At 40.2% G+C, this 27,283-nt stretch overlaps 1 protein-coding gene across 1 annotated transcript in view; it reads right to left on the reverse strand.

Moving 5' to 3' along the window:
- PTPRG (protein tyrosine phosphatase receptor type G) overlaps positions 1-27,283 on the reverse strand; it is a 401,265-nt gene that overhangs the window by 176,148 nt on the left and 197,834 nt on the right. Inside the window, exons 3-4 of the mRNA XM_051627714.1 lie at positions 10,594-10,773; positions 5,520-5,668 (exon numbers count right to left, since the gene is read on the reverse strand). Of these exons, the coding sequence (XP_051483674.1) occupies positions 5,520-5,668; positions 10,594-10,773 (329 nt within the window). The remainder of the gene's footprint in view (positions 1-5,519; positions 5,669-10,593; positions 10,774-27,283) is intronic.

Raw genomic sequence — 27,283 nt, forward strand, 5'->3', positions numbered from 1 at the left:
CTGATTTTCTGACTATGAGAAACCCAAACAAGTTTTTAAAGCAGGGAAGAGCAAAAAGGAGTCTGGAGACTTCTGAAGTTAAATCTTACTTTACGGGAGCTAAGACAGAGCAGCTTTTTTGGCTTTTTAGCATCGTGTATTTTTAGAATATTTTAGGGCTATCTGGACCCCTGAAGACTGTGGGGAAGGGGAGACAGAAGACTGTAAGAAAACAGACTGAAAAAACCCATGCTATTTGTCAGTTTGACAAAAAAAAAAGAAAAAGAAAAAATAATTATATGTGAAAATCCCCAAGCCATCTCCTTGTCTGAATGATTAAGTCTGGGGTGCTGTAAGAGATGCAGATGGAATAAGCAGTGCATGCTAAATTCCCTGGGCACTCTCTAGCACAGACAGCATGAGTATGGAGCCAAATTCTCACTCAGAGTTTCACCATCACAGCTCCCATCAAAGTCACTGGGAGCTCTAAGTACACCCCTGTAAGTGTGGACTTGGTCCTTGGAGAGTATATTACAGTAAAATTACTTCAGACAGTCAAAGTCTCTTACTGTGATATATTCCCAGTGGTGCTCTTTAGGTCTCTCCATCATTTATTGACTTCTACTTTGCTACACTCTGCCAGATGGAGGCAAGGAAGTTTGAAGAGCAACTAGTAAACGAAATAAAGAAATAAAACCAATAAAGCCCTGTTTCACAATTAGTCTTCACTTGTGCTTGAAACCAACACCAGAGATCTTTGCAAACTTACAATTACCAGATATGCTGGATTCAGGAAATAATAAACCCAGCTGCAACACAGCAACATAGGGTGTTAGTTCTCTCCTGCATATATATCAAGAAAACATACTGTGATATGTTCAGCTTTTAATATGCCAAAAAGGTGCACACAAATCTAAACAGACTTACAAATGCACCAAGAGTAAAACTAAAAAAAAACAGAAAAACCCCAATTCTAACATGAAAAAGTAAATAGCCCCTGCCATCCACAGGTTGACAAAAGGCTGGACATACACTGGAGGTGACTCCAGGAGTGATAGAAAGACTTAACATTGAGCATAAACCAACCAAACAAAAAAAGATTAACTTGTCTCCCTTTGTTGCCTATAGTAAAGTTTTTTGTGCACTGAATACCACACATTTCTACATTAATGACATTGATTGTCTTCTGCCTGTACTAGTATAAAACACCAGAATTGAAGTGATAGAGTGAGAGGTAGGATAGCATACTGTGATAAACTTTGGCAAGGAGATCTAAGCATTCAAACGAGAGCCACTAGCTGTAGATCTAGACCACGCTGAAGTTAGTATGTATACTCAAAGGGAAAAGGAATAAAATCAAAGAAGCAGTAAGAACAAAGACACCATTAGAACCTGGAAAGTCTTCTAAGAAACATGCTTAAAGAAGAACAAGAATTGTTAATGCAAATGATTGTCATAATTTTAGTAATATTTTAGTAAAATTAATCTTTCATCATAATGTAAAAGCTCGTTAATTGACATGAAAGGGCGTTAGCTCTTCATTTTCTGCTGAGATGGTTTGTGGAGATTTGCTGGCCTTTTTTGGTGGTTTTTTTTTTTTTTTCTTTTTTTTTAATGTACAAGAGGTTGAGATCTCCAAAAACATGCATGTTGGCACCTGTGGGTATGAAATCACATGGCTATTTCAGAAGCCAAGTTCATGTTCCTATTACCAATTTGGCCTAGATGGTGCAAGTTTCTTCATGTAAGATTAAAGGGATGAGGTCTCCATGGCATATTGCAGTATGGTCCTTGGAATAAGATTCTCATTTACTAAATAAATTACTGTATATTACTGTATAATGGTGTTCACATTATAACTGACAATTAGCACCATTAAAGAGAAAGCTCATAAACAGCCAAAGCTCACATGAAATTAACACAGTCATGATTAAAATCACTCTTCTGATTTCTGCTCTTCACAGAAATAATCAGCATTTTGCATAAAAAATGAGTAGGAAGCAGCTCAAAAAAAAAAATTAAAAAAAAAAAAAAATTGCAGTAGTGCTGGGGTGGTGGTATGAAAATCTGCCAGCACAGCACTGCCACATCAGCTGTTCACTTGCCTCTGACACATGAAGTCCCGGGTTTCCCTCCTCGCAGGGCGCCCGTGGCGTGCCCCGATGCCGCAAAGCTCTGCGCAGGCAGCGCTGCCAACCGTGCGGTGACACTGAAGATTAAAGCACTGCAATTACTCCTCTTGGCTCTAATGAGGGGAACCTGGGTTCTCTCCTGGCCTGAGGGAAGCTCATCATCTTTATTTTCATTTTGTCACTTTGCTCTTTAAATGGTTTCTCACTTTTGCATGTTCATTTATACTGCTTTGACTTCAGAAAGAAAATGAAAAACCTGAGTAATTATAGCAGAGCAGAGCAATAACAAAATACAAAGGAGTCAGCAATTCATTAAAATTTAGAGAATGTGATATTAAAAACTTCTCTTAACTTTAAGAAAAAAGGAGATACTTTTTCTAAACTGGAACAGAGCCCACGTCCTCATTAGGGTTCGCACTCCACTCACACAGCAATGCTCTAATGGCATGGCTTTAATCTTGAGCATCACAGCACTGGTTCCTGGCCTAGATGATCATGCTAAAATGGCAAGAAAGAGGCAAAACAAAACTTCAAGCCAATGCTGGCCAGGCCTGGTATCATGAACTAGAAGCTGGCTGTAGATCAAAGTTTGAGGTATGTGGACATCTTTCAGAAACACTACATCAGAGATAGCCAAGTTCATAATGGTTTCATAAGGCTCAAGTATCACCAAGGAAAATCTAATCAATAAACAAGCAATCAAGATCACATAATGAAAGAATGCCATTACATATGCCATGACTTGAAAAGAATCACAAAATGCTACACATGCATAAAAGTACTGTAAGATAATAGGCCTTTCATCCAACATGCCTTTAAAGCAGGAAACAAAAGGATGTTCTCATATATCTTACCAACTAATTTAACATATAAATCACAAAAAAATATGATCCAGATGGGCTTCAATGAAGGAAACCAATTAATGTAGACAGCCTTAGCATCTGACACATTAGTTGTAATAATAAAAACCAAACAACATGGTCAAACAATAATGCTCTGTATTATATCTGACATTTCTAATTAGTTTCTGCATCCTCTTCAAGAAAAAAAGACTACCAGCAAGCACTTTGTTTCCCAGAGGAAAAAACATCTAAACTTCATATGCACAGTGCGTAGTCTATGGATGAAACTGATCTATCTCCATTCCCTTGGGATGTGCTTTGGAACTAATGGGTTGTGCATAGTCCACATCTGGTTGCACAATTAGACTCAGAAAATGTTTCCTTTCAGCTGTGCCGACACTGCAACTGCTGCAGTCCTGGAACAGCAATACCTGCACACTCCTTGAAAGCTTTATCTACATTCACAGGCTCAGAATAATCAGTAATTTGGGCTTTGATTTCTGTTGGATGTGCTTTTGGTTTTTCCTTTCTGCAGCCTTCCTAGAAATGCCACTTCTCAAATGAAGTACAGTATTTCTGGCACAGACCTCCCAGCATCAGGCAATTAGGGTTGCATCAGACAGTTGCAAGCTGAATGAGAATTACCCTATACAAATTAAAAGCTCCACCACGTATACATGCACAGTTACTGTTTGAGAAGTCTAATCCCAACTATGAGGACTGGTTTTTGCCCATATTGGACACAGTTTCATTGCTTTAGACACACTGGACCCTTTAAAATTCACCCATGAATATTCTTCTCAGCACAACTGAAATTTGGAATTCTTGGGGAGGATGTAGACAGCATCACAATGGGGAAAGGCTTAGTCTGAAAAACGCTCTCCTATTACAAAACAGTCAAGGAAAAGCTGTGGGAATTCTGCTAATGCCATCGTAGCCAGGAAGACCTTAGAAGAGAGGTTCATGTCATTGCAGTGAATGCAAATCACTTTGAAAATAGAATTTTCATTATTACGATTCACACTAAACCTATCTGATACAGCAATTTATCGTGCACAGCATTCATAAACAAGTGACCTAAATTCTGAAAGGCAGTCTCCTTTTATTTTTTTTCCAGTTTTAAAGTAGAAAAAATTTGCATTCCAACCGACTGAAAAGAAAATGAAGAATATTTAAACCAAAGGATTATTTCTTAGGAATTTGCTTTTTCTCAAAGTAAAATAGCTTGCATTCATCAAGTCAGCATCAAATAGCCTTGGCATCACACGAAAGGGTTTGTGAAGTGGAAATACTATTTCTGACACAAAGGCGGCAGCCCAGGCTCCTTTACCATCTCCACTCCCTGAATTTTCAACAGAGGAGTTGACTGGCTATGAAGACTTCCTGAGTGCTCCTTCTGCTACCTAAAAATAGGGTTGCAAATATCAGTATTGCCAACTGAGACAGACAGGACACCATGCTTGGGTCTTTGCTCCAAGTGTTCAGCAGTGGCCCCTTTTAAGAAATCACAGCTACATTGAGCCAGAAGCTGTTGGAAAAGTTCATTAAAAAGTAAGAATATAAACTTTTCTGCCCCACAAAACATCCAATATACAGATTAAGAATTGGGAGACAAAAAATGGCTTCCAAATCTCATGCGACTGGACAGTTGGAGTAGGGAGTGTGAAAAAGCAGGGAGGTGAAAATCTGAGGTTTAGGCCACGCACCAGACTCTATTCCAACCTTCCTTTGTGCTTTGGAAGCCTCTTTCCACCTCCTGAAAATGACTTGGCTAAAGTCATGTGTAAAAAATTACAGCAGGCTGGGGGCTGAAACAAGTACTTGCAAGACCCAGCTCTCAAGACAACCCTATCTGCCTACACATGAACTGCACAAGCTCCCCTCAGCCTGCTCCTGCCATGCTCTGGAACTGCTTATCTGCTTACCAACAGGCAAAGGTAACCCCAGATAACATCTGTTTTATCTCCCCATGCAAAAAAACCTGAATATAAAGTGAAAAGTATCAACAATCTCTATTGACACAGAAAACATTGTGCTGACGACAGAGCCACCTGGGACTATCAGGCACAAGGCAAATCTGGGTACACGTCCTGTCAGTAGAAGGCACGGAGCTGCAGATGAGGACAGGTAGAGAGAGGGGCTGTACACGTGCAAGGAAGAAATCCTGATGAAAGACAGAAGCCTCAGCACAACAGTTCCCCAACCACTGCTATTTGTTTGTAAGTGTCGTGGGAAAGAAAAGAGTTGGAGGATGACGAGGTCACTTTGCGGATATTTGCAAGATCCTCCCACACACGAAAAGTTTATGGGAGAAACCAGAAAAGGGGTTATTTGCAACTTAACCCCTGGGATGTGAGAGCTGGCAATGCTAGCAAAGCAGAGCTCGGAGCTGACACTGCAAAAGCACAAAAGAGATGACATATACAGTGCTGCGAGGCCGGAAGGGCCTCGAAAGTGATATGTTCCCTGAAGAAAACATTGCCCTGTTCCACAGTCATCTCAAACTACAGCAGTACATTCTGATTTTATTTTTTTGGAGAACATAAATGCATGTCTTTCCACTCACCTCAACCGGGAACCTCTTGCCATTGATGCTGTGCTCAGAGCCAGCTGATCCATTGCTTTGACCCCAGTGAAACTCCACTTTCTCTGCCTTGAATCTGCCCGGCAGCCCAGCACCGCTGACAAAATAATCATCCTTCAGCAGGATAGCAACTGCACACACACAACAAGGAGAAAGAAGTTCTTAATACAGTTTTTCTGAAGCACTTAGTTACTTCTCATTATATTAGAATACTTCTAATGCAAGTCAAATGTCGAGTCATAATTTTCCTTTTTACAGGGATTGGTTTTTTAAAAAAAACAGTCTACTAGAAATGTTGGCTGATTATGGAAGTAATTATGAAGTTACATAGACTACAGAAAACCACAAAGTCCAAATTTTTAAAGGACTTTTTGCACTCCACGTTGGACTTTGATTAATATTTAAATGACAAACTCCATCAAAACCTGTTTAATGTGGTTCCAGGGACTAATGGTTGACCACATTCCTTGGCCTTGCAAACCACTGAAGGTCTGTAGAATACAAGCCAGGGAATGAAAGGATCTTAATGCTTGCTGGATTTCCTGTGTTTTTTTGGGGGGACATCTTTGTGCCCTCTTCCTCCTCTACTGCTGAACATGGCAAGTACTTTCCTTAACCTCCCTGCTCCTCCTTTTTTTAAAATGGGGAGAGTGACAATAATGTTTTTGAGACCCACTCATGAGAAGTCCTTCATAAGAACTTGGGCTTTATTACAGCGACTCTGACATTATTATTATGTGATTCAATAAGGGTCAAAAGGACCTTCTTTGTATTTGCTTTTCATTTCCAAAATCCTTTGTATTTTATTGTAACAATAAAAGCTGTAGGTCCAAATAGAGGGCAAAATCATATGGTGGAAGGTGGTGCATGTTACAGGGGAAGTCTATGGTCCAGCTAATAACTGAATCCAGCTTCCCAAAAACTCCTGTCTGATGCTCTCACTACAAGATCACCTGCCTTTCTAGCATCTCCCATTTTTAATACGTGTAAGCCTAAAAATTACTCCTTACAAAATCCTGTTTTCTCATCCCTTACAAAACTGTTGCTTAAAAACAGAACTAAAATTAGACATCTTTTTTTTTTTCTTGTAAAAGCCACTGCAGACCACCACTTGCTGTGCCCAGAATCCTGTGATTAAAGGGTTTTGGGTTGGTTTTTTTAAATTTATTTATTTACTTAATGGGAATAGCATAACCCACAAGGATTTCTCTCTGTTCTCAAGCCAGCTGTGTCATCGCAATGGGAACATTAATACAAACCCAATTTTATTACACAAGGGGGAGGATTTTATTCATTGCTGAAAAAAACCCAAAAAAGCTAGTTGTGAAATAAAAGTTATTCCTCTGTTGGTGAATCAGTGGCAGGCTCTGCTGCAGGCTAGGCTTTCTGCCACACCAGGGCTGCCCTCCCATCAGTACAGACTGTTGGCTACAGCAGCCTCATCTCAGGTGCAACTGTACAATTTAGAAACACCTCAACCTTAAAATGTTCACATGAAAACCATCTAAATGTTAAATTGCATGAGCTGGTCAGATGTTTCTAAATTGTGGCAGTGACATAACAGGGCTATTTTCTTCCATGATTTCTGGTTCTTTCAGCACTTCCTTTGCATCAAAGCATTTGTGTAGGAAGAAGGTTGGTGCAAATTCTCAATGAGCTCAGCAGTATTTTAATACTGAAAATCTCAGTAAATCAGTTATAAATTCCATAGATAAAATTGTAGGAGATGAGGAATACAGGAAAGCAGATTCATGTGCATCTGTTAAAAACCTCTGTGGGGATTCAGTTGCATCTAATAAATATTTGATAGTTCCTAAATCATTTATGGCTCTGTCAGGGGTCATTTTACTTGTTTTAGATGAATAATTAAAAGGATAATTAGGAGGATGTACAATCTGAAATGTTCATCTAATTGTTCATTTTACAGTATTCCTTACACTGTTGAGCTGTACAACGTGTTCCCATCACCTTTCTATCTCAGCAGCATCCCCTTCCTGCCAGCACTTTGGGGGCTTCCCTTCCCTCCATGCGATTCAGGACTGGAATAACCAAACATCACATTCATGGGCTTCAGGAGCCACTGCTTTTATCCAATAATTCCATAGAACACACAGCAAGGAAGTGATCCCCAAAGCCCGCTCATTAAAAATTGTAATTGAAATTAAAAAAACAAGGGAGGTGGTGCACAGCAACCAGGATCACAACTCTGTGATGCCCTTTGCCAAATCAGGGCTGGAGCTGTGTGCGTGACACCTGCTTGAGAGTAAAAATAAACCTGGATACACAGCAGCTCTCGTCTTGCCTTAGCAGAGCAGCTCGGATGGCCAGGACCAGCCAGAGTGATGCACATCATGTAGGGAAAGTACTTAACAAAAGCACACACACCTGTGGCAGAAAATTTAGTAGGTTTCTCTAAATGGAAGGAGTCCTCAGTGACCTAAAAAGGGGCAAAGTGACAATGTTTGTGTAGTGCTGGTGAAGGTACTGCTCCCATGGGTGCTCTTCCCACGGGGCAGGTCAGGCTTGAAGAAGCCTCGTCAGCCTCAGGCCCAGCTGACACCAGGTAGCACTTAATTACACGGTGGCACAAACGTAAACAACTAATGCAAATGTAACTATGAAATGTGCTTATACTCTCCAAGTGATCTTTACCACTTGGGAAAGAGCTACTACGATGATGAAATCGAACCTACATTAGTGCCTTTGCTGGTGTAATCATGCACAAAAGCATTTCTAGTCGAGACAGGGGCTTAGTGAATCCATTTCCATTTTCTGAATCAAACACTGCTTCCTGCACATTGTCTACTTTTTACCTGATATGGGGGGGGAGGGGGAACAAGAAAAAGCACAACGAGTCTGAACAGCAATAACCTCTTTACCTTTTAACATTTCAGAGCACAAAAATAGCTAATTGTTCCATCCTAAAAAAAAATAAATTACAAGGTCCAATAGCAATTACAATAACCCAAGCAACACATTTCCTGCCCGTTAGCAAGCATCAAGGTTAAGGGTCTTTGGCTTTCCCTTGGACCCATCTCTTTTAACCAGTCATTAATAGCTATGAAATGTCCTCTACATCCATCACTATTGCTTAAACAGATATTTAGTTTACTGTCTCTGTCAGTCTGCAATATGAAGGTCTCATGTGGCCATCTGCTCCAAGACTCTGCTGCCAAAATGCATCACAATCTACGGCATAACCTGCCCACAAGCCAAAACATCCTACTTGGTTTACTGCTCTACCACTTACCACCTTAAAAATTAATTCCAGGCAAGTTTCTTTAAATGTGAGAAAACCAAGAAAAAGAATGGGACTTCATAAAATAAGGGAGGAGTTAACAGATCAGCAGAAGAAATTAGGGATGACAGCAAGGCAAAAAGAGTCTTCACGTTACCAGCAAAAGGCCGTAAGTTACCAAGAAAAGTGACAGCTACTGTTGCCCTGTGAAGCAATAACTTGTCACTAAAAATCCATACCCCAATGGGTGAGGAAATCAAATACAGCAGCAGTGCTAAAATCACCCAGCAGAGGAGACTGAAGATACAGCTTTCTTTGCCAACTGCATGGAGACTGGAAAATTTGCTGGCACATTTCAGTTCAACATGGTTTCCTGTGATATGTGCAGCAATATGTTCCTATTACACATACAGTATATAGCATTAGCATCTTTCCTAGATGAATAGCACCATCACTTTTTTTGTGGTATTTCTAATTACATTTATTGCTGGTTACTAGAAACAACCCTCTGTGGCCAAAAGGGCAGGGTGCATAACATGAATAGATTAATTAAGCACCAAATTTCCATAGCAATCAACCTTGCCTGAATCTCATGTTGCTTTAAAGGGCAACAAAATCAGAATTTCAAAGCAAACAGGAGCATTTCTTAGTGAAGTTCGAAAAAACCCTCAGTAATGCATCAAAAACCCAAGCTATGGTGGTTTATTTTAACTGGATTTCCTTTGCAGTGAAAGAAAGCAGGATCACAGCCTGTCACTCCATCTCATCTGGGGGGCAATAACTCTGAATTCCTGCTAAGATCCTGAATTGCTGAAACTGGATCTGAAGTGCTTGCTGGACTCCAGGTTGTGGCTCAGATTCAAGGTCCCCTGGACCTGGTGGGTGTATCTGAGGTCACACTGTGTGCACACCTGAGTCCCCAACCCTGGAGCAGGTACATGCCCTGGGTTTTGCTAGCAAACCCTCTGACCAGGGACACATTGCATAAAGCACTATAGATATGCATGTGGAATGTTAACAAAGATAAAAATACACTTCCAATAAATAAAATTGAATTAATTAGTGGTTTAATCCAATTCCCTAAAAATATTTGACCTTGTCAAATGAAGAGGGTGGCCTTATAATTTCTGCTTTTTACATTTTTAGAATTAAAGAGTAATCAAATGCATGCAGCTTTGCATATAAATCAACCTTGACCTTTTGGTGAACTGTTTTGGTAAAAATAAGCAGTACTCTGACTGTTCTCTTTTCTAAAAGCCAGAACAGACAGAGCAGAAGAGGATTCAGTTCAGTGAAGAACAGAGTGGTATAATCATATCAAAAACACATTAAGAAGCCCCCCTACTCTGATCAGTTATTACTCTTTCTTCTCTAAAACCTTCCAATCTCTGAGATTTCCCCTTTCCTACTAAAGTCTGAGCCTTGCATCTCAGCTTTCTTTTGGATTAGATGTTACAGCTTCCAAAGCTGATAATTCAAGGTTACACCTTGAAACACTTATACAGCTCTTTATGCTGAGGAACAACTGACTACCAAGAGAATTACTTTATACCAAGAAGTTAGAAAAACCCCACCTTCAAAAGCCCCTTAAAAACAATCTGCAGAACTAGCTTTGCACAGAGTACAGAGGCAGAGATATGTGACTGCTGCTGGAATTATTATTATTATTATGAATATTTTATTTTTATTATTTTAATTATTTTTTAAAAAGCAGCAAAACCCAAACAACAGAACAATGAAAAAGGAGGAGAGTGGAACATGGCTTGAATTTTTAACTGACTGCAGGTAGGCTATGGAGAAAAACAGAAAAGAACATACCTGTTTTTCCTGTGTTTTTCATCCAAGTCTTGTTTGAAGATTCATTGTCAAAGCCATCAAGCTGCAGTTCTTGGTACTCATCTCCAACATGTGCCTGATGGTCTATGATGTCTATGGGAGACTGGTGAGACCCTCCGCACTTCTCACTGGAAGTAACCCAGTGCTCGGGACCATACGTACCTGTTAAAAAATACCAATATCAATTAACATTCCAGTGGCTCAGTAGTTCTGGATAACTCTTAAATAAGAGGATGAAGCACTTAAGCTCCCCAGGTAACTCTACCACAGTCACACTTCCAGCATTTGAAAGTGGTTAAGACTTGTAAACTCATGAGGAGATTGAAGTCCATGAAGTTTGTGCAGTAGTCTGACTTTGCCTCCAGCAGTAATGAACAATGGCCTCTTTTGTGTTTTTTTAATTACTATTCTTGAAAACTCTCTGTGATTCCCAAGTTCCCCTCATGCATATGCTATGAATTAGCATGGTGTTACTGGAACTTTCCTTAAGCTTCAGTCTCAATGCATTACCAGACAGTTTACCTTTTCACATGAGGCAAATAATGTAACAGCTGCCCATTAACTCAGGTCTGTGCAATACTCTGCTTAGATAATACAATCTTTATTAATGATCTTATTTTTTCTGGAGGTTTTGAAGCCAAAAAAGATGAAAAGAGAGAGTGAAGCTAGATGCATATTAGTAGACTTGAAGAAAACAAAGGAAAAAAGGAAAATTACTCTGGAGGAAAATGGTGTAACTTTCTCTTGCTGCTGCTCTGACACGAGTTTGCTGTTTTCCTTATTAGCACAGTCTGTTCTCACCTGATGTAAACAACTCCCTCAAAACAAAACAAGTCAAATACTGGCAGTAAATGAGAAACTCCAAGGACTGAAGGGCAGTGTCTTGCATGTGCATCTGTACCTGGGCACCTCAGAGCCATCTGTATTACATGACAGCTGGCCAAAAGCAGACAGATCCAAATGCTGCCACCCCTCCTCCCTCTACTCTCTTTTTTTGGTTTTAAAAAAATACAGGGCAGAGTTTAAGTTCTGGAAAGCAATTTAAGCTTCTGTAATTTGTGAGTCTATCACTAGCCACTGTGTGTGGTAAGTAAGAGAAGAGCAAAGAGAAATGACCCCAGCAGCCCTCATGGGCTCACCACAACACTTTACAGTATTTTTCAGTAGTTTAAGATACTGCTGTTACCAGAGATGTACCCCCAGCTCATGAGGCACAGGTGGAGTGATTCTGCTCCTATTCTAGAGCTTTCACCAGCTCCACTTTTTCGTGTATCAATGAGTCCTCAGCCCCCAAACTGTTTAAAATAAATTTTGTGACAGGACTGCACCAGCTCTGCTGCTGGGAAAAAGAAAACAGCAGTCTTACAGTATGACAGTGGAGCTGCAAGGGGTAGTATCAAAAACTACCACTAAATCTGTCAGAGGTCATCTGCCACAGTCCTAACTCACCCTGCCCATTCTGCAAGGCTCTCCAGCATGAACAGCCCAAACCAATAGCACATCAAACCAAAAGGTTTCAGGCAAATACCTTGCCATCCCCACCACATACCACCTCTAGATGCAATATAACACCAGGGACATGCAGGAGGATCTCCAGTGAATTTCAGGTTTTTCTTATGACCTCCCTCTCCAACTCTTAATTTATATTAACAGAGACTGAGAGATCATCTTTGTACCAGTGCAAACAGCAGCTTAAGCTCCTGAAATAACAGCACTTTTCCCTCACAGTTCTCTTAAGTGCTTTACAGCAGGGATCTGCACCATTATTCTCATGGAAAGACAAGGCCATTGATGGCCTGAAAAGGGCAGCAATTTGCCCAAGCTCATCTACCAAAACCAAGTTATAACCCAGAGCTGCACTCTGCTCTCCTGAGACCCTCGATGTCACACCTGCATTGTATTACACAGTCAGCATGTCTGCTCAAGAGGCTGACAGCAGTAAATGATGCACCAAGCTACATTTATTTCCCTTACATCTGAGCAGCGTATGTAAATTCAATTAGTGCCATCCAAACCCAGCAGTTGTGAAGGCCAGTTGCTTTGGTCCATGGGTTTTAATCTGCCTCGTTGCAAAATACATTCTTCCTATGCTCCTGTAGGCTAATACACGACACTTAATCAATAGTAAGAGTTTGTGCTATACTCATCACACAGAAAGGCTGTAGGGTAACCAAAACAACAAGAAAGTGTTTTACTTTGAACTACAATCAGGCAAAACTGCAACATCCTTTAAAAAAATCATTTACATCATCTGCCCAGGTTAGAAATCAGTTTTGTTTATCTGATGGTTCATCTTGTATTGTCAGCAAAGCCACTTCCAATTAATTTCCCAACATTCCACAGCCAAGGAGAAGAGAATTATTAAAATCCCTACATGGAGAAAACCAAACGTTCTACTCACACACAGCTATTTTTCCTGATTCAGGATGGTCTTAGTAATTGCTTTGCAGTGAATTAATTGGCAATTCAGATTTACTTTTCATACAACCTTGCATTTGCTTCACAAAATTTGGGAATTTACAATGTTTACTACTACACATAATCATCAAACCTGCCAGCTCGTGTTTTTTGGCTTTGTTATAAACATGGGGTGAGCTTTTCAAAAGCACTCTGCTCACAGAGGCTATCACAGTGGTTTCAGCTGTGCATTCAAAAGCAGCAGTGCACTCACATTTTTCTTTTTTAAGCATTTTGGTGACCCTTCAAGTCAATGAAGGGTTGGGTTTTTTTTTGAGTAGGCAGATTTATTTTAACAGGGACTGTAGAGTTCCTTCCATGAATCTTGTCACAAAGACTTTCTTTTTAATATAAAAAAAAGTATAGCTAGCTCTCAACCAAATTGCAGTGAAAACTGTCTTACCAAAATGAATAAAATAAACCATAAGGGTAAAGAAACAAATGAACCACCAAATTGAATTAAAACCTCAAGTGACTTAGGTATCTAGACTGAATCTTGCTGGAATGTAGTTTTTCACAGATCTTCAAAAAGCTTATATAGCCTTGTGTAATTTTAAAAAATATGAAGTAATTTAAAACAAACCAAAACTTGTCTGAATTAATTTAATAGCAATACATCTCCTTCTATAAATACAGTAGCTTCACTCATTTCTAAATCTGTAATTCACCAAAAAAAAGCCTAGCAGTATCTACTTTCTTGATGTGATAGTATTAGTTTAATGTATGTTTCTGCATTGGTGCTGAATTATTAAAGAAAAATCCAATGCAATGAAACTCTCTCAACAGTTCAATACTCCAACTTAGTGCTGGTGCTGTGACTCCAAATCCTGACATCCCCAATTACAGTCACAAAGCTAAGCTCTGATTTTGAGGTTCAAGACCTGCTAGCTAAAATCACCACAGGATTTTATAAACGGTTAGGTTTTCCATTAATATCTTTCATAAGTTTTTGACATGCAAATTATTACATGCAGTGTGACCTACACCATTATGGCAGCAATTCTAGACAGAAATAGAGGCCATGACCCCAACATCTCCATTCCCAGCAGTGCAGGATTGGGGCCATCCCAGCTTTAACAATTAGTGTGAAAAGGCAAAGTGAAGCTGGGGGGGAGAAGAACTTTTTTAGTTTTGAGACTGAGACCAAAGTAAATACATTGTAACCCCTACCCTAGAAAAAAAAATAAGCTCAACAACCTGCAATACATAAACAAGAAGAGCACAGTGGGATACATTTATTCACAGGTAGCCATCAGAGGGTTTCAGCCTAGCTGCCTTTTTGCCATGGACATTCAAGTGCAGTTTTAATTGAAACTGATCTTCCACTACAGATTTCAAATTAATTCTTCCAAGTGTCTCATGCTCCAGACATCCTTGCCTTGCAAAAAACCCTATATCATTAGAGGAGGAAATAGAACACTTTTTCTAAGCTTGCAGGTATTGATTACCTATTCCTTCCATCAAAGCACAATTGCCATTCTGCACTGTATAAATCTCTTCAGCGTTAGACACTTTATAAAGTACTGAGAATTATATCATTAATCATTCGCAGTTGCACCTGTCTTGCTTTATTGAATTCTTTGTTTTTTAGAACTTTAAATAAATGCTTTTAAATAAAAACATGACACTAAATAAAGACTCTGTTTCACTTAAACCTAGTGAAAGAAAAAATCCCTTCGTTCTGTGTGTGACATTTACCCATCTGAAACAGAGTAACTTATGGCTATTTGTATTTCATTTTTCCAACAGTAAGCTCGGTGGCTTTAAATCAAATAAAATTTGGAATGAATTTGAATTGGCCTTTTAAAAGCTGACAAATAATTCAGTTTTCAAAAACCCAAACAAGTTAAGAGCCCTCACCTGTGTTAATACACATTTCCACTGAGATGGTGGGACAACCTAAGGGTCAGGCAGTCCCATCCCTCCCCTTCCCCAAGGAAAGCATTAAGGGGAATTTGGTGACAGTCCCTCTCTCAGTGGCCAAAGGGTGTTTTCTCACCCAGCTCCACCATGTAGAGCTGCATGGACACTTGGCTCAGGCTGGTGCACAGGACAGAGCAACTCTCCACCAAAACCTGCCCTGCACCCACTTGTGTTTCAGGGAGCTCCAGAGCTCATCCACCTCCTGGGGCTGGAACCCTGCAAGTTCCTGTTGGATGGCAGCCAGGTCTCTGGGGATTTGCCCTTATCTCCACTAAAATCAGGGGCAAAAGGGCTGCTGGCTTCCAAGCATGAAAGCAGAGCTGGGGTCAGGAACCTCAGCTTCTCACACACAACGTTTCAAACAACACGTAAAGCTAGAAATGTTATCACCCACCCTGGTCTGAAATTACTTGACGCTTCCTAGATGGATTCTGCATTCCTTTCTCATGTAAAATCTTGCCGTCTATGACTGCAGAACCTTTGATAGTTTTTACTACACAGACTACTCTCTAAATAGAATTCAAGATTACTTTTTTCCTTCTTTTTACTGTACAACCTGTACAATGAACAGTCTTCATTAATGAAAAACCATTAAAATAATGTATTCTGCCAAAATCTAATTAAAACTTGCATAAAAACGTTCACTTTAGAAAAAAATCAAGTATACTTATTTTTCTGCCACATTTTTTTGGTTTAGAATGTATCTTAAAAAGGACTGGTCTTTCCTTGGTTTTAAATAATTTTCAAATTAATAGATTTGCATTTACACAACAACTAGATATACTTTAACAGATGTCAGTAATTTAGAAATGTGATTTTGATTATTCATTTATAAGTTGGGAAGAGGTAGAAATACCAACACTTGATTTTTTTTTTATTTTTTTTTTTAAGTTTCACTTTTTAAAATATTTTCACAGAAACCTGACTTTAAACCCCATGCCTGGCATGCAAAGAACTAGTTTAGGGGTTTTAATTTTGGAGATATTTTATTATTTGTTCTTATTCTTGTTGTGTTTTGTTGGGTTTTGTTGTGGACTGTGGGGTTTTTTTAAGCAAAATTACCTCAGACAAATCTAAATGTATTTGATACTTCTTAACTTTTTAAAAATGAAAATCAAAGTTATGATTGTAAAGCAAGCAAACCCCCTCACTTCTGCAATTAAAGCACATTAGCTTGGTCCCTTCATAGTGACATCCCTCCATGATTATGTGCAAGGCAGATATCCAGAGAGCCATAAGACAAAGGAACTGCAGAAAGGCTTATATCCCTCACCCCTTTCTGGCCCTATTTTCTCCTCACATGCAGATGGCTCTTGCTGTTTGGTAACACCACCAGCAACTCTCCTCATAGGAAGACAATCTATGACTAGAGGCAGCACGCCCAGGTTTCATATAAAGTGGCAAAGGCTCTTTTCTTGCTGGTTTGGAAGGATTTGGGACCAGATCATCCACAACAGGGCAAGAGCAGCGTGTGAAGCTGTGACTTGGTATCTCCTTGGATGGCAGTGGTATTTGGTCGAGTTAGTGATGCCAACCAAGCAGGTTGCCTGTAGCACCTACCAAAGGCTGCCTTCCTGCTTACAGCACAAGAAGCAAAATCAGAAAGGATTCGAGTGCTCAAAAGCCAAATATCACCTGAAAGTCAATGGGGACAGACTCTGACACAGAATTTCCCACAGCGTCTTGCTGTTTTAGATGTGTGACAGTATCATGCCATTCAGGGCAAGTGGGTAGAAAAGGGAAAATTCCAAGCTTCTTTTACAGCAAAATCCAGCCGGTTTTTAAGGACGGATGGAATAACACTTCCACATCATACAAAACCCTCCCAAACCCTGCTTGCACAGTTTTGGTCAGGTAGCTTGAATTAAAGGACCACAGCAGTTAAGAACCTCTGCAAGGTTTACAGGCTCTGGATAAAAAGGGATGCTTTACTTGCATGGACTGGCAGCTATGACCTGCCCAACCACCTCAGCATTTAGCTGAGCAACAGCTAAGTTGTGAATCTCTGCCTCTGAGTCCACACACTTAAACAGCTCCATCACAAGCCAAATCTCAAGAAACACTGAAAAGAAATGTCATCACCAGTAAACAAAACTGGTTCCTTTTTTTCACACTGAGAAAGAGCAAGGAAGTGGTACCTTTGCTCATCTACAAAGCAATGAACTTCAACAGCAGACTGCATTTTCAAACAGGAAAAAAATAGCTTAAAACAATCAAATATCAGTGAAATTCACTATGGATCTGAATTCATTTTAAGATACTTCAAAAATCTCAGTCTGGGGCTTCTCTCTGTTATCTGGGATAAAAAAAGAAAGAAATTGAAACTGTCGTTTGATGCCATCAACCAAGACCTCACCATCACTTTTTTGCCATTTAAAACCAAGTGCATCAATAAGTCCAGGGAGGCAGAAAAGAAGGTGCCTATGCCATGTGAGTTTTGACAGGAGGCAAGGCACATACTGCAGATCCAGACTGGCTTAACAATCAGCCTCCCTTCACCCTCTCCTCTCACCTCCAGTTCCCTCCTAGGAAGAAGAAATAATGTGAACCCTGTAGGTTGAAGCCCAAAGATTGCATTTAGACATAAGGCAGAAAGAATGATCGGAATGACATATCTCTTGCTGAGTGATTTACCATAAGATTGCAGGAGCAAAGGTATAAAAATCCCTGAATGCCTTGATAAAAATCACTGGTATCTTTCAGGGTCCTTCCCAGTGCAGAGAAAGCAATCGAGTCACTGAATCATTATAGTAGGGAAAAAAGTTGTTCAAATTATACTGTCTTGCTCTGAAATGCTGGCATACCAAATTCAAAGAGATGGAGAAGGAGAGCCCATAGTTGTAGTTCACAGTGTGGTTCTCAACAAAGATTTCAGGATTTCCTACCCTGAAGGAAAATGGTTTTTCATTTTATTATTCTGTCTCATCACTCTGTTTAACATGAGACACTCATGCTTGCAGAAAATTCCAATTACTGCTTGAAAAATGAGACTGAATACCAAGAACCAGATCCTGAAGAGCTCGCTGAGACACAAACAGGTCTAAGCTTTATCCAGTCTGCAAGCTCAGTAGAGAAAAGAGCGTGCAAGACATGTGAGAGTTGTAAGCCAAAACCAGGGTTTTTAGAGAACTGAAAAAAGCTGAAAGACATTTTCCCCACACATAATCTCTGATAAGGGATATCTTAACCGGCAGTTGTTGGAACAAATACAAATACAGGATGACAGAACAAAAAAGGGTTTGGATTTTGATAACCTTTCAGCAACTGCTAGCAGCACCACCAAAAGCACCGGTGCCACCACACCTGCAGAAAAGCCCCACCATGGGGCTGTAAAATCCAAGCTCACCTTCAAAACTGATTTCATCAGTGATACTGTCTCACCGGCAGATGCAAAGAGAGAAAGAAAAGCTTTAAATCATGATCCTAAATATAAATTATCCTATAATGTCTGAAGCTCTTAAAGCTGAAGACAGAGTGAGGTGCATGTTCTCCTTAAATTTTCATATCCACAGATGCTACGATCGTTGCTGGATTCTTTAATTAAACATTCTAACATTTCATTATCTTGGGCAAAATTTTTATTTGATGTGTTTTCAAAAGCTTTGTCTTCCTTAGTATATACGTGAACATCAGTCGCAAACACAGCGTTTCTTAATTATATGTGGACATGCACCCATACACATACTTTCTTCATCCTAATTTTGTTCCTCAAAAAAGTGTGAAGTCACCATGAATCTTGTATGAATCTCCCACTGTACCTATTAACCTTGCAGAGCCACAAATTTATGATAAATATCCAAGATCAGGACCTTAAGACAAAAGTTGCAGGAAGCTCACAATCAAGGGGTGTAAGTACAATTACTAAAACAAGCTTTTACCATAAACATTTCAAGTTTTAGCATTTGTGAGCTGCATAATTTACCACCACACAAGTGAAAATGGTACTAAGCTTAGTAGTGTTGGCAAAATAGTTTGGGGGTTTTAAGGGGTGTCTCACACAAGCAAAGTAGACAAAATTAATGAGTTGTTGAGTTTGGTGACTCTAATATTTAAAAAATATTTATATTGAGCACAGAACACAACAATATCAGTGAAATTATTATGCAGAACTTACTGAGTGGGAGGATAAATTGTGGTATAGGTGGTGCCTGCTGGTGGCAGGTGACTAAGACAATATACATCTACATCCTCTTTGATAATTTTCTGCATTTTTAATAAATGTATCTGACATCTCATGCCATTCATTTCATAACTGTCTGAGGCCTTTTAAAAACTGCTCACCCCTGAGCTGCATATAATAAACGAGGTGATAACTTACAATATAAGGAGAAAACAGGAGATTAATTTATATGAAGACATTGTAAATTAACTTTCTGCTATTCCTTACTGGTTGAGTGAAGCTCTATGAATGCTAAGGACAGACATAAAAATAGATTTTTTCCTAAATATAATTTAAAAAAGTATAAATCCTGATGGAAATCACTGAATGAAGATGTATTCTGAATCAATGCTGTAGCTCAAGGACAGCACTTGGGGTTGCTGGAGGAAGCCATCCATTTCAGTAATGGGGGCCTTGCCCAGGGCACGGGGGCCTCAGACGGGTCATGTCCGGGACAACTTTCTCTACAGAAAGGTCTTTCTCTCTCATTATCCCTTTTTGTCTTTACAGGGTAATAACTGTAAAATGGACTTTGACAGCAGAAATATGTACACTGCTGTAGTGCTCAAATCCAGCAGATGGAAGAGGGGCTCCATTCATCCATGTACACAGCAGCAAACATCTCCTGTCTCAGACAAAGAACCAACTCAGAGATGAAAACAACCCAATGTGAAGCACCTCAGATTTGAAACCTTGCAGCCCTCCTGGGCTAAATTTCCCTGCTCTATAATAACCTTGCTTCGTGCTCTCCAAAGCTATCTCCCTGAGCTGGATAACCCATTAGCACACCAGAAAAGCGATCAACCTTCCCATGAGAAAGAGGAGAAAAGAAACACCAGTTCTCCCAAAGAGCAAAGATAAAAAGAAATGAGCCTGGTGTTTCATGGAGTTAAACAGATGAAGAAGGAGCACAAGTCCATATACCACTGATGGAAACCACGGTTCCATCTGGGCTACTCCGAGGAGAAAGCACAGCATGAAAATAGCCCTGAGAAAATAAAATTGAGGAAACATGAGGAAGAAAGTGGGCAGGAAACTTTCCCACCCAAGAGTTGTTAGATGCAGAGGGAAGCCTGAGGGGCTTCAATCAGACTTTGTTGAAAGAAGAGGAAGGAAGAGGAGCTGAATTTGGCTTCATGCTAATTACAGCATTCCTTGCCAACACCCAGAGCAGGCAGAGGAGGGGGCCAAGCAGAGAACTTGTTGCTCTGTGCCTGTGACCTGATCACCAGACTGGGGGGCTAAGAAGCCCTTTTATGGGGGGCGTTTTGTCTTTAAATCAGAGCTCTTGGCCTGTTGGAGGGCTTGGCAGAGACCCTGCTAAAGCACCAAAGCTCCTGTGCTGCTGAACCTGCCCAGCGGCTCAGAGATGAACGCTGAGCGACAGCGACAGTAATAAACCGTGACATTTAACTCAGGAAATCTCAAATTCCCATCTTGCTTCTCCGTCTCCTTCCTACCACCAGGAGCAACACGCTCCATTTCACTCCCTTCCTTTATAAAGGGAGAAGTTCACCTGTCTCATCAGAGCATTTGCAAAGATTGCTCAAAGCTCAAGGAGAGCTGCAGAGATGAAGAGCACAGGAACTGTGCAAGACTCAACCGTCCCACCACGGACCTCAGTGCCAGGCTGCCTGCAAATGCACTGAGGAAAAACACAGTTCTAATTATTTCTCAAAGCACCACAGACTTGAATCCTACTGCTTCTCACATGTACCCTTAATAGCCTTGATCTCACCAAAGAAACTGCTAACGTAAATAATGCCTCACTGTAACCTAATTACCTCCAATTTAGGTGGGTATGGGAACAGAAAGTACCTTTCCTTGATTCCCATCTGTTCCTCCTAACTAACCAAAGGAGCCTTTCCCAGAGCTCTGTCTCTGAAAGTCATCAGGAAAAAAAAAAGAAAAGGAGGAGGAAAGGAAGGAAAAGAATTTTATATTTTTATTGAATTTTTGCAGGATGCAGGTTAATAAAACACCCACAGAGAGCACACAGCAATATAGAAAGGGAATAAAGGCAGGGAGGGCTGATATCAATAAAGCCTATACAAAGGCACCAGTGGAATGAAAGTACTCATGATTTCTGAAGAAACCTGCTACGAAAATTATTTTCACCTGTTGCTTTAGCTTGGCTTTAACATTTACAGAAAACAAGTATCCTGAGCAGAAAGTGTCTCAAAAAATAAAACAAGGAAGGTAAAATTATCTGTTGCTGAAACACATCACCTTCAGCTTTCCAATACCCCTTGTTGATCCTAACCTGACCAAAAGACTGCCACCACACTAGGACCTTACTGTTTAATTACAGACAACACTGCAGTTCCCAGGATCACTCATTAAACTTTGACAAACACTGGCTTTGCTACAGTATTTCCTTTTTAGGTGAAAATCAACTTTTGCCCAACTAAGTTCTTAATGGCATCCCTGTTACAACAGCCTTCTCAATCCAGCTGTCCCTTTCACTAATATGCACCAGTAAAATAGCTCCCGGGAGAGTTTCTGGGAGATTGCCAGCTTTTACTTAATGACACATCGTGAACCTTGGCCTCAACTTCCGTTAACATTCAGTCTATGTTTCTACCATTAATTTAAGAGCATCAGAAGTAGGAATAAACAGGAAGACAATAAGCAGCCAATAGCGTCCAGCCTGAGGTGCTCCAGCAGGCAGCACTGCTTCTGTAGCTGACTCAGACAACACTTACAACCATTTTTATAATTTTTGTTCCATATCTGCCATTCCCAGTGTGTTACACTAAATGGCTTAAACTATTCAAAAGCAGCTTTAGTTTTCCAATTAGAAAAGTCCAGTGTTAAAAACCCACCACAAATAAACAGGAAAAAAGACCAAGAAAAAACTGCACAACAAAACCCCACCCAAACCAAAGTCACTAAAAGGACCAGGTGTTGCTAAGGTAGTTATTATTCCATTGCACCCCTCTTGCCTGTTTCAGTTTCAGGTAGCAGCACATAAGCGCTGGAGCAGAGCACCAGCCCTGCTGTCCCCTGTCCCCACAGTCTTGCCAGGCTCTTTCCTCCTGCCTGCAGTGCCCTGTGGGGGTGACCTGAACGCAAAGGGCTGAGCAGCTGCTGCAGGGAACAGCCAGCTGCTGCAGAGAGTTGGCAGCAAAGCCACTGCTGTGATGGATGGAGTCAGGGCGAGTGTTGCAGGAGATTGACTCTCACAGTACCAGTGGTGCTCGTTCAAACGCCATGTTAAACAAAAACACAAAAAGTTAAAAAAAAAGAAGAAGCTGGGTTAAATGTCCTTTCCCCCAGCACTGCATGAACAGTTTAGGGATTGTCACTGTAGGTATGATCACCTCTGAAGCACAGCTTGCAGGCTCCAGGCCACAGCTTTTCACTGGGATGAATTTTCCCCAGATAAGAGCATCACCTGTCCCTTCACACCACAAAGCAGCTGCCTGCTCCCTCCAGTGGGAGCATCTTCACGGACTGCCACCAAAGATACTCTGGAGCAGGGCAGGTGCTTTCACACTGTGCTCCCCACTCCTCTCAGCCCCATGCAAGGAAGGCAGCAGCCAGCTTTAAACAAGCTTCCCTGTGCTGTTTTAGTCACAGCAGCATTTGGGCAGCCCATGGTGACACATACCATAAAATGGAATCTGGAGTGTATCACTTAGCTGTGAAATCTGTAAGATATTGGATTTATATGGTGTCTGCAGAGCACATTAGAAGATCATCATCACCATGTCTTTTCAAGACAGCCATAATTATTCTGGCTGTTATTCTATTTCACAGGTGCTTTTGAAAAACTATTTAATATGAGCAAACCCTCACTAAAAACAATGTTTTGGGTGAGGGACTTATCTTCATATCAGTACACAGCCATACCTGGTCTTATCTACATTACCAATTCCCTGCTGATGGAGCGGATTCATTAACAACACAGTCTCTGGCGACTGAAATGAAGTCTCATTCTTCGTATCACTGGTGCCTTGCTGTTTGCTTTTCCTTCACAGTGTGCACACAAGTAATTAACTTACTATGCTCTGCTAGCTCCTGACACATTACTTGGCATAGAAAAATTCACCAGCAGGTAGTTAAGCATGCAAAATATTTTCAGTCAAATGAACTTCATAACAAAGCGCTACTTAGGAGAAACGTGGCTCTTTCTGACACGACGCTAACAACACACCCCATACTGCCCTCACCAACAGGAGCTTCTTGAGTGGTAAGAAAAAACAAAACAACACATAATTTTTATCACTACTGCTCAATATGTAGGAAGCTTCTTTAGCAGGAAATACTGGCAAGCAATAAAGATGATCACTGAAAGGATGAGCACAAAGACCAACCTGAGCGCTCCTCGTGAAATCTGACATAACAAGGACAGACACAAGATCCATATGGTATAGACGAAAAAAAATGGGGGAAAAAAGCAACAAAGCAAAGCAGAGAATTACAGTGCATTTCAACTCTTATCAAATAATAATAATAAAAAAGTAATTTGGTAATTTAAGCATAGAGTGCTTTCAAGCCCAGAGTTCAATGACAGTGAAAACTCCCTAAATAAAACCATGCAATTTATTATACACCCCATCCAAAAGACTCCACCCAAGAACATGACTTGAAATGCATAAGCCATTTCAGTAATGTCAAGTGGTAAAACTACAGTGAAGTTACTCCTGTACTTATCTATCCAAGGGATGAAAGGTTATGGCATAAATGGATGGCAGATTACTCAGTGCAGACACAGTGCAGAGATACTGGGCTGACCCTGGTGCAGACTGGTGAGATGAAACATGGAAGGCTGTCTTTGCCTGAAGTGACAGGACTGGCACTGACTTTGATAACACCAGGACTTTCTCTTGGGAATACAAAGACACCAGAGTCTTTGTGGAGTGCTCCTCTGATCCAAATGTGCTCTACACTATGACTTTAGTTACCTTAATAATTTGCTAGGTACCAGAGATCAGGAAGCTTTTTATCTTCTTGCCATTCTGGTGTCACCTGGCTAGTGTATTACAACACAACATCACTCACTCTGCACTGTATGGTCCTTCCTTTAAAACAAATGTACCAGAAACTCCAAAATGTACGTTAAAATACTTGGAAAAAACAGGAACTTGGCTGGGATAAAGACCAATTTGCAGTATTATTAAACCCAACTCTGACGTCTCAAACTCTTGCTCAGAAATTCTAATAACTGTGTTGACCTAAAGCAGTGGAAATTGTGTTTTTTCCTTCCAGAGAAGGAAAAATCCATCTGAAGTCCTGGAAAACTAAACTTTTATTTTGCTCAGCTTTGTCCAGAAGATATTTGTTCCTTTCCCCATCATGAACCACAAGGCATGTACCTTTGCCAAACACAGACTGTTATTTCAAGTTACTCGGTTACAGAATTTAGTTCCTCATGTTCCATCGCAGCAATTTTTGCTTGTGACAAAAGAAATAGGTCTGTGGAGGACAGAATTCACTATGATTTGTGTGTACAATTTCCCTCTACACTTATATTGCTTTCAGCTTTGCTTATTTAAATATAGCTCCTGTCATACCCATCATTTTCAGTTCACCTGTTATGCAGAACCACACAATTCACCTCCAACAGAGCAGTCTTCTCCCGGTCTGCATAGTTTATACAGATTCTCTAACTTTACTCCAGGCCTGAAATCCTCATTCATTTGCAAACTAGATCTTCCTTAAACAATATTTCCATTTGCTTGAATAGAAGCATGGAATAGAAATCAGTTTGTTATTTCTAGTTTTCATCAAAAAAGAACTGCCTCACTTAATAGCCACTGACATCCTTGAGAGTTACTTGGGTCTGTACACAGCTCAGTACATCAAGGAAAACCTTGTTATATATCTCCAAAAGGCTGTTGACACCTGCTGTGTTCCAAGGGAATTTCAGGTTGTGTTTGGTTTTCCACGCTTACGGTATCAGTAAAAAGTAACAGATTTTCATGCCAGAAGAAACAGTTGGATAACACATACTGACATGATGAACAAGAGTCATTATACTTCATAAAGTTACCTCTCTACAGAGCCTTAAAAACAGTTTTCACCTCATTCCGAAAGGTATCAAGAAGAAATCAAAAAATCAAGACTTCAGAAGGCATAGTTTAAGGGTATTCTTGTTTGTTTTGGTTTTTAAAGATCTTTTCAGCATTTAAATTGCTCTCCAACTTCCAATCCATGTTTTACCTCTAGTCCTAGATTGCTAGAGGTCTTCAGGAGACAGCATTTTCACTTTACAGAGATGTGGATCCTCAAGGGTCTCATCCAGACACTTGCAGAGTCTTGATTAGTAAATGCAGTTGGGGCTGGACAACCTTCCTTCTGGGGGAAGGTCCATACACTGCCCAGACCTATTGTCCAGTGAGGAAGTTAGCCAAGCCTGGAAGTTCAGTAAAAATACAAACCTTCACTACCTTTGTTAGAGGATGTTGCTTGGATCAAGAGTAAAGGATTCCTGTCCCTCCTAAATTACAGATAACATCCAAAAGCCTAGATTTCTTCTTTTGGCTCTGATGGAACTTGCCAATGGACTTGTAGCAGCCAAAAGGTAATGGAGGGGGGAAATAGATAAACAAATCCAGACTAAGTACAAATACTCACAGAAGTTCCTTTTTTCTTTAGGTCAAGCCTTAATAGTTTCACCTACAAAAACCCAGACACCAATTCAGCTTGTTATGATGGTGAGATCACCTCCTACTACACTAAGCAATGCTGTCCCACTGCACCCTTGCACTTGTCTGTGTTCCTGCATTATCCATTAGCTTACACTGAAGCCAAGAGCTTTTTGAGGAGCAGACAGACTTTCTGTTCTTGTTTTTTTCAGATTAAAATACAAAATTTATTTAAATCCATTATTGGAATTAATTGCAAGTACAAACCTATAGGAATGAGTTAGAATATTCTGAGTATTGTCTGGTAATCACAGAAGCAATGTTTGGGAACATGGACCAAAATAAGTAATTAAACACAACATTTCTGATTATAGAGCATCTCTTAGGTAATTTCATACTTTTATTAAAGCTGTAGCTGGTGAACTTGAAAGACTGCAGTCTTGGTCTCATGCAGATGAATTACATCCAGAATTTGCACTAGAAAGTTTCAATGCTCTGTGGCTTCAGAGGTAAATTTGAAAACAAAAGAAGAAAGGTCCAGGAGACAGAATGTAAACAAGAACCTTAAAATTACTATCTTTTTTCAATCTTCCATGATTTGTTTTGGTTGGTCTCATTACTTTGGAGCAGCTGAACCTGGCAGCACTCCAACGCACCGGAGTTTACTGACAAGTACCAAACAGAATCTAATGCCAGAGGAAATAACAAAAGAAACCAAAACCATCAGTACCCAGAGCTGTGCTACACACACCATCCATGCAGGTGCCTGAACGCCAAGCACCCTTCAGTGCTCAGCTCAGAGCCACCATGGTCTTGATAAGCAAAAGGGTGAAAAACCACAGGCTGTTATTTGCTTCAGGATGCCTTTATTCTAGATGACACCTATGCATTTCATACTACCTAGCAAGAAAAGAGGTGGAGTTTCTTTTTAAAGTTGGATTTGTTTGGATCTTTTCTAGGCCTTAAAAAAATGAATATTTTAGAATATGTAGCACTTCTGTTTCTTCTTTGGTTGTGCCTGCGCTGAGAAACAAAAATCTGGTGCACACCTTTGGGTGGAGAGGATTATTTTCTGAGGAACAAAAGCTCATGCATACACTCAGATTTTGTGAGAGTGGTTGCACCACATTTTTTTTTATGTCTCTCTTTTAACTATCAGTGACTGATGGCAGCTGACTTTTACCCACATAATACACTTTCTGGTCTCATTGATTTTGTCAGGATTCACAGCAAGAAAAAAAGCAAGCAGGGCACATTCTGAAGTAAATTCTGGAAGTTACCACTTGTAACTCCACTAATACAGAGAAGCCAGTAAATCAGTAATAGAAGTTTATTAATTTAGTAGTTACTGAGACATCTTATCAATCTTCTTTACTCACACTCAGCCTCTAGAGTTTACCCCACAGCCCCAGTAAATGCCTTGATTAAGTGGCTCAGAGAAGCTTTGCATTTTACAGCGCTCACATCATGTAGCATAACGCTCCTGGTATGATGACTTGCAAACTAAGCAGTGAATTTATCACCACAGAGGAGACTCCAG

This window comes from Apus apus, chromosome 9, assembly GCF_020740795.1.
Source record: "Apus apus isolate bApuApu2 chromosome 9, bApuApu2.pri.cur, whole genome shotgun sequence".
Classification (NCBI taxonomy): domain Eukaryota; kingdom Metazoa; phylum Chordata; class Aves; order Apodiformes; family Apodidae; genus Apus; species Apus apus.